This window comes from Pteropus vampyrus, unplaced genomic scaffold (genome assembly GCF_000151845.1).
Source record: "Pteropus vampyrus isolate Shadow unplaced genomic scaffold, Pvam_2.0 Scaffold256, whole genome shotgun sequence".
NCBI classification, from domain to species: Eukaryota; Metazoa; Chordata; class Mammalia; order Chiroptera; family Pteropodidae; genus Pteropus; species Pteropus vampyrus.
Genome location: NW_011889037.1, coordinates 689,147 through 697,306, shown reverse-complemented (window position 1 = coordinate 697,306; position 8,160 = coordinate 689,147). Strand labels below are relative to the sequence as shown.

The following is an 8,160-nucleotide window of genomic DNA, read 5'->3' as shown; positions in this document are numbered from 1 at the left end:
CCCGCCCGGCCCCCGCCCGGCCCGTCCGCGGGCGCGCGCGCACTGGCCTTATAGGGCTGCAGCTCCTGCACTTGCCGCGACATCTGTGCCGCGCGCGCCTCCATCTCCAGCAGCTGCGCACGCACCCCGTCCTCGCGCCCCTGGTAGAGCGATGCCAGCTCGGCCCGCTGCCAGTGGACCTGCGCCAGGTCCGCGCGGTTCTGCTCATCCAGTCGGACGATGGCGGAGGCGCAGCGCTGCGCGCGCGCGCTCACGTAGCTGGCGTACAGCCGGTTCTCCTCGCGCAGGCGCAGCGCCTCGCAGTCCAGGAAGGCGTTCTCCTGCACCACCTGGTCCACGCGCTCCTCGCAGGCGGCCAGCTGCTCCGACAGCAGCTTGTACTCGCGCTGCAGGTACTGCGCGCGCTCCGACAGCTGCGGCTCGGTGCCCTCTGCCGCCGCGCCAGGCCGGCGCCCCGCGCTCTGCCCGCGCTTCTTCCTGAGCGCCATGGGTCCGGGCCTGGGGCACCGGGACGCGTGAGGGCGCCGCCCCCGGCTCGCTTCTCCAGCTCAGCCTTCCCCTCCCCGAGCCCGAAGATTCTCGCGGGGTGGGATGCGTTTCGGGGTCACGAGGTTGGGGGAGGCAGAATCAGAGGTATGGGGTTAATCAGGGACCAGGGCACCGTGGCCAACCTTTACTCGTGGGCTCCTTCGGAACCGTCCGTCGGGGTGCGCCAACTCGAGTAACGTTGGCGTTCAGTCCGTACGGTCTCCATGGAGACAGAACTTAGTCGCCCTTCCCCACTCTCACCCCGTTGCTTGGACAACGGCCCTAGTTCCCCGCCTCCCTTCCCTTCCACTCCCTCACTCGGAGTCGGTGCCTGCATCCTGCGTGCGCGCCGTGCAGAGGTCGGACCGACACCGGCAGGACTTCGGCTTCCGCGGGAGGACGCTGGACTTGCTTCTGAATCCAGCAGACTCGGCCGCAGCCCGAAGGGCTTCCACTCTCCACGTGCCAGACGCGGGCTCTTCGCTGTGTGTCCACCAGTGGGCTCCTATTCTCGTGACCCTCGTGTGGGGAGAGGCTGAGCCAAATCCCCGCCCTCCAGCCCTGAACAAGCTCCACTCCCGACACACACCTGTGGAGCCCGTCTGGTCAGGGCAGGGCTTCCCCACGGCTTCTGATCTCGCCGGATTCTCGCTTTTCTCGAAGCTCTTCGTGATCCCTGTTGCTCCTGCAGGAGGCCTCCGTGGGGTTAGGGTTACTAGGAAGATCGGGTGCATTCGGATGCCATCCGTTGTCCAGTGTGTCTCTCTCTAGGATTTCCTCCCTCGTATTCCTAAGCCCACGCGTGTGACAGCTATTCACCGCATTCCAGTGACCTGCACCTGGTGGGCTCTCCTTCCCAGCTGGCCGGGGATGGCCGGAGGGGAAGGGGATGCATCAGAGACTTGGCTGTTGCTCTTGTCGCTGTTAAGGACGTGGAGATAGATAGCGGGGTAAACGCCTCCTTTGATTATCTTGGTTAGATGTGTGGGCGGAGTTTCCCTAGGTGCCTGGGGAACAGGTGCCTCCGGACAACCTTGGCATGCAACTGAAATCACCTGTTTTGGTCCTGTCATTATAGAGCTGAGTGTCTGTCCGTTTGCTGCCAGACGGACAGATTCGAGGATTGTTGGCTTGTAACTGTCATGAGCACAGTTTAGGAAACCGCACTGCAGAAAGCCGTGTGCTGAAAACTATCTCAGCAGGTTGATTTCAGAGTCTGGTGATTCATGTGGCTGGACGCGCCCTAGTTAGCTACGTCTATCTGCACGGAAGGTGTGGCAGAGCCTCTAAAAATTAGGAACGCAACTGAGGCATTTTCCTCCTGGTAAAAATGTATTTTATAGATAAAATGACAAACGCTAAGATCATGCAGAACCTTCGTTTGTTTTAACATTAAAGAAACGTTGCTCATAAACTCCTAAAGCAGCATCTGAATGCTGACCTTAAGTGATACGGGCTTTTAATAAGATATGGGGGCCTGGCTTCTTACAGAAAATCCGGGAAAGACGGAGTAGAATCAGGCGGTAAGGACGGTGAGCCTGCGGGTGGGGGCCCCAGCGAGCCCGTTCCGGCTATTTCCCTCTAGTCACTCTCCAGGGCCGGACACTCACATACCAGCGTTTCTGCCCCCACGCGACGCCTCGCCACCCTCAGGGCCCGCCTGGGACCACTGCGGCCGTTGGACAGACTACGAAACTGAGCCTGCGCAAGGTTCAGGCCTGCTCCCACCACGGTCTGGTCCTTTGCAGTCAGACCCTGTGCCCACCCAGGCCACGCCGCCCCTACCTTTCCCGGGTTCCCGTGCCACACACAGCTGTCGCATGAATGTCTGGCTCGACCTTGGCCTTTTAATTTTTGTTCTGAGGTGAGGGACTCGATAGGCAGAGACGACTTAAAACTTAAAAACAGCTAAGATATCTACCTAGATTTTGACCCTGAGGGACAGGACCGGGGGTGGGCCCACACACGGGGACTGGGACACAGCAGAGGGGCGGGGCGCATGCACCTGGACTGGCACAGTCCACCCCATGGGAGGTGGGGGCAGTGTGAGTTTGGTCTTCTAGGTTACAAGGAGGCTGGTGATGGTCGAAGCAGGAAGTTGCAGCCAAGTCGTTCCAACCTGGGGGATGTGGTCTGTCACACGTCTTCCCTGACACCAGGTCTTCTGGACAAGGCCACCCCAAACTGTGCATGATTTCCTCAGGGGTCGCCTAAAAATTAAACACACGGTCCACTTTTTATCCAGTGTGCAGTAAATCCCCCAAGTCAATAATACACTCACCAGAGCAAAGCTAAGGGGTATCCCTGCGAACGACGAAATTCATTCTTGGCTAACAATTGATGAGAAAATAAAATCTTCCTGATGAGAGTGGTATCTTCAAGGACACTTGAAAGGAGAAAGTCGGAAGTGGTAGAAATAATGGCCCGAAGATAAAACATGTAATAGTGGATTTAAAAACAACCGATGGTTTGTGCCCACCCAGGGACGCCAAAAAAGTAAAAACTAAAAATAAAAAAAAAACCACCAGTGGATGAATCAAATGTCCACTGAAAAACTGCTTTAATAATTAAATGTCATAAAGTTCATTCTGTAGAATTTTGCTGAAATTCATTGATGGTGAAATAATTCTGCTTATTGGCCATATCTTGGTGGCAGAATGGCAGGGTCAAGACCTCCTCTGGCCTGGGGTTCGTGGGGGAAGGTGGCGAAAGGAGGGGCTGGCCTGGGCCCCGTCCACAGCCCCGCTCCTGGCATAGACCCTCCATCAGTGCGTCTGGCTCTCATGTCCTTCAGTCTGTCCGGCTAGTTATCAGTCTTCCCTCTATTTCCATAGATGTGTCTTCTACTCTTCCCTTTGTCCTCATGGGCAAAATGTAGATTCTCAATTTATGTTTATATTGAATATCGATTCAATTTGGGGAACACTCCCATTCATTCGATGCATTTGCCACTTCATCTACGTTATCAAATGTACTGGTGTGAGGCTGTTAGTAACGAATGCTCACTCTCTTTTCAGTGTTTGAAGGTTTTGGTAAGAATGTGCTGTCTCTCGTTTAATTTTAATCAGTCCAGCTACATTTTATTCTATTTATTCAAAGAACCAGCTTTTATTGGTTTTCTCTCTTGCATATCCACTTTCCATTTCAGTGATTCCTACTCTTTATTATTTCATTCTTTATACCTACTTTGGGTTTAATTTTCTCTTCTTTTTCTAGCTTAAAGTGGAAACTTAAACCTTTCATCTTTTCCAATATAAGCACTTAGAACTACAAATTTCTCTCTCAGTGTTGCTTTGGCTGCATCCCATAAATTCTCAGATGTTATATTTTCATTATCTTTTAGTTCAAAATAGTTTCTAATTTCCCTTGTGACTTCTTCTTTGACACATTGCTTCTTTAGACGTGTGTTTTGTCGTTTAATCTCCACATCTTCTTTGGGGGGGGTTTCCAAATATCGTTGTTATTTGTTTCTAATTCCATTCTATGAGATCAGAACACATAATTTGTGTGTTCTGATCTCATAGAATGGAATTAGAAACAAATAACAAATTTCGGTCCTTTTAAATTTGTTGATCTTTGTTTTATGGTACTTGGAATATGGATTTTCTTGGTGAATATTTCATATAATTTGAAAAGGATATCTATTTTGCTGTCGGGTGAACTGTTCTATAAACGTCAGCTAGGTCAAGTTGAACAATAACGTCGCTGGACTCCATTACACCTTTATTTTCTGCTTGTTCTGCTAATTACTGAAAGTGTTAAAATCTCCAACTGATTTATTTTTTCTTTCTGTTTTGCTTTATGTATCTTGAGAATTTGTTATCCGGGGCACACAGTCAGGGTTACAACACCCATTCCCACCTCCCTCCCTGGTCACCCCCCTTCCTCACTTGCTTTTCGCTGTGGCGCGTGACCTCGATGCACAGCAGCCACACTCGGCCAGTCTTGCGAACGCTCACCTCCTCCAGCTTTGGTCTCCCAGACACTCGACCCGAAGCCCCGGCCTGGATCTGCTCCAGGCTTCTCACGTCGCCCCAGCATCTGCCCAGTCCGGGGGTGAAAACTGCGTCTCAGGCCTGGGTACCGCACGCGCAAAGGTCTGGAGTTGGCAGACAGGGTTCAGGAGGCTGCAGAGGGCTCCTTGGAGCCGGGGGCGGAGGAGGGAACCTGCTCCGGGGCGGGGTCGGCGGGGTCTGGCGGTCGCAGCCGGAAGGGCAGAAGCTGTCTGGGGCTGCGCCGAGGGGGCGGGACTACGAGGTCCACGGTGGCCCCGGATTGGGCGAGGCTTGGGCTACAGCCCCCGCCCCACCTCGGCCATGGTAGCACCGCCCCGGGTTGCCAAGGCAACCGGCTTCAACAGTTCCGGCCCAGCCGGCATCCGCAGCCTTCAGGCGCCCCTCCTGCCAGCATGTGCGCCGCGGAGGTGGACGATCATGTAGCCCAGCGATACCTGCTCAAGCGGCGGCTCGGGAAGGGGGTGAGCCCGGGGAAGCTCCCGGGCGTCGGTGGAACCAGACCCCCCGCAGGGCATGGGCAGGGCGAGTCGGGGTTCTGTTCCCTTCGACTCCACAGGGACTCCTGGGCTGGTGTCTCGCCTCCCCCAGAGACTGGTGGTGTGGCCTTTCATTATCTTTCAGTTCAAAATAGTTTCTAATTTCCCTTGTGACTTCTTCTTTGACACATTGCTTATTTAGACGAGCAAGCCACCGAGTCGTTCGGTGCCTCGGTTTCCTGTTACGGGCCCTAACAGTGCCTACTTCCAGGAAACTTGTCAGGTTCCTGCCCGTCACCCTCCAAAAAATGCTGGCATCCTGAGCAGCCTGCAGAGGCAGGGGCTTCCCCCAGAACCACAGGCCTCGCCACCCCCTGCCCCTGCCAGCAGCCAGAGCCAGAGGAGGAGCCTGTCTGCAGGGCAGTCTGGTCGGGGAGCTGGTGGGGTGGGAGGCTGACTGCCCTCCTCCTCAGGCCTACGGCATTGTGTGGAAGGCGGTGGATCGGAGAACGGGAGAGGTGGTGGCCATCAAGAAAATCTTTGATGCCTTTAAGGATAAGATGGATGCCCAGGTAAGGGCTGTGGGCTCACCCCTGCCGCCTTAGTGCCTGGAGACCAGCCACAGCAGGTTTCTGGCATTGCTCTGGGAAATGGTCGCCACGGTCCCATGGATGTGTGGGTGATGAGCATCAGCCCTTTTGGGCCCTTTGAAGATGTGGCTCCCGCTGGCTCCGTGCACACTTGTGCTTCTGTCTCGTTCCAGAGAACGTTCCGGGAAATCATGCTGCTCCAGGTGAGTGGCCAAGGCCATCCACCCGCTTCCCCAGGTGCAGTTTCCCAGCCCCTCGACCCCAGAGACTCTGGCTATCTCCCCAGGAATTTGGGGATCATCCCAACATCATCCGGCTCCTGGATGTGATCCGGGCAGAGAATGACAAGGACATTTACCTGGTGTTTGAGTCTATGGGTGAGTGACAACTCGTCCTGGCCCAGGACCCCCCAGGGCCTGGCTCCCTCTGTATGTCGCTCTGCTGCTCAGGTCCCTGCAGTGGCTAGCACCCTCGCCTTGGGCAGCGTCCCCATGCCCAAGGACAAACAGCTGGCAAGTATGCGCCATTGGGCGACCCATTTCTACTCATTTGATAAAACGAAGGCATGGAGTAAAGTATTAAAAACGTTCCACAAACTTCTCGCTGTGCTGACAAAGACAGTGGGCAGGCTGAGGCGCCCACACGAGGCTGCCGGCTCTCCCCGAGCCCCCCACTGACCCGCACGCCCGCAGACACTGACCTGGACGCCGTGATCCGCAAGGGCAGACTGCTGGGGGACGTCCACAAGCGCTACATCTTCTACCAGCTGCTGCAGGCCACCAGCTTCATCCACTCTGGACGCGTCATCCACCGGGACCAGAAGGTGCCGCCCACGCTCCTCCCACTCCCCACGCCCCCGTGTGCACGAACGTCCTGGATCCTCCAGCCCATGTCCTCTCCCCAGCCATCCAACGTTCTCCTGGATGCCAGCTGCCAGGTGAAGCTCTGTGACTTTGGCCTGGCCCGCTGTCTCTGCGGCCCCCGCGAAGGGCCCGAGGGCCAGGCCCTGACGGAGTACGTGGCCACACGCTGGTACCGGGCTCCAGAGGTGCTGCTGTCCTCCAGCTGGTAACAGGGACCCCCACGCCCCTCTTCATGCAGCACCCCCGTGCCCTCTCACCCAGCCAGGGCCCTCGCCTGACCCCTCCCAGAACCCTAGGCCCCATGCCCTGAATGGCACTCCTCCCGCCCCCTCCGCCTCCCGCACACCTGCCCCAGGTACACCCCAGGGGTGGACATGTGGAGCCTGGGCTGCATTCTGGGCGAGATGCTGCGGGGGAGGCCTCTGTTTCCCGGCACGTCCACTCTCCACCAGCTGGAGCTGGTCCTGGATGCCGTCCCGCCCCCCTCCGAGGAGGGTGAGCTTGTGCGGGAGTGGGAGCCTGAGGGCGCGCGGGCTGGAAGGGAACAGGGTGGGAGGAGGGGCCAGAGGCCTCGGCGTGACTGGGAAGGCGGGCCCTGCTGGCAAGTCAAGGAGCCACTGCACAGAGTCTGCAGGCCGGGGAGAGTCCGGCCATGGGCTCCATGAGGGTCGAGCAGTGCCCACGAAGGGTCTGCCGGGTCAGCACGGGAGCACTGGCCCTCCGAATGGCGGCAGGGAGGTTGAGGGCAGAGGTGGAGGGCAGTGGTGGGGTTGTGGCCGCGGGCCCTCCCTTTTTCCTGAGGGCAGGTGGGACAAGAGAGAGGGGAGAGCCAGGAGGCGGAGCCTGGTTCCTGGCCCATGACCTGCTGTCCCAGGGGGAGGGGACCAGGGGCTCCTCTGTGGGTGGAGGCATGTTTGCATGTCGAGGGTGTGAGGGCGCATGAGGGCCGGCACGTGAGTGGCTGCACATGTCCAGGTGTTGGGGGTTTGAGCCCTGCCAAGCAGCCCCAGCCCGAGAGAGAGTAGGCCATTCCATGGGGCCAGAAGAGCCGGCTGGCCCGGGGCCTCCCTGAGCTGCCCCACCAGACCAGGCCCTCCTGATCACAGCACCTTCTGCCACTCACCCCGCAGACCTCCTCGCTCTCGGCTCAGGCTACAGTGCCTGGATTCGGCACCACCTGGGGACCAGGTGAGTGCAGGTGTGTGGGAACAGGGTGCCAGAGCTGTTCCTGTAACCTTGCTGACCAGTCTGTGGCAGCCCAGACTCTGGCCTGCTCTGCTGATGGTCACACTAAGAAGGAGTCCCCCGTGTGGGCCCAGCTCAGCCGGGGGAGGAACCCCAGAAGCAGCTTTAGCGGGGTGGAGGGCATGCACAGGAGGGGACGCAAAGGGTTCTCACGACCCTCTCAGGCTGCCTGAGGGTCACACGCGGGTTGGGGAGACAGTTAAAAGTGGGGCTGGGTGCAGGGCTGAGCCTGGGCCACAGATATGGGTGTGGGGAGGAGCCCCCACCTGGACAGTAAAGGACCTGCGGGCGCCTGCAGGCCTCGCCAGACGCTGGCGACCCTCCTGCCCCCGGACACACCCCCGGAGGCCCTGGACCTCCTCAGGCGACTCCTGGTGTTCACCCCCGACAAGCGGCTTAGCGCAGCCCAGGCACTGCAGCACCCCTACGTGCAGAGGTGAGG

At 57.9% G+C, this 8,160-nt stretch overlaps 1 protein-coding gene across 1 annotated transcript in view; it reads left to right on the top strand.

The window, feature by feature from the left end:
• The first annotated feature begins 4,645 nt into the window (after window positions 1-4,645).
• MAPK15 (mitogen-activated protein kinase 15) overlaps window positions 4,646-8,160 on the top strand; it is a 4,740-nt gene continuing 1,225 nt past the window's right edge. Inside the window, exons 1-9 of the mRNA XM_011374945.2 lie at window positions 4,646-5,005; window positions 5,494-5,592; window positions 5,784-5,813; window positions 5,897-5,987; window positions 6,303-6,433; window positions 6,515-6,678; window positions 6,829-6,968; window positions 7,604-7,661; window positions 8,017-8,154. Of these exons, the coding sequence (XP_011373247.1) occupies window positions 4,937-5,005; window positions 5,494-5,592; window positions 5,784-5,813; window positions 5,897-5,987; window positions 6,303-6,433; window positions 6,515-6,678; window positions 6,829-6,968; window positions 7,604-7,661; window positions 8,017-8,154 (920 nt within the window). The 5' untranslated portion in view covers window positions 4,646-4,936. The remainder of the gene's footprint in view (window positions 5,006-5,493; window positions 5,593-5,783; window positions 5,814-5,896; window positions 5,988-6,302; window positions 6,434-6,514; window positions 6,679-6,828; window positions 6,969-7,603; window positions 7,662-8,016; window positions 8,155-8,160) is intronic.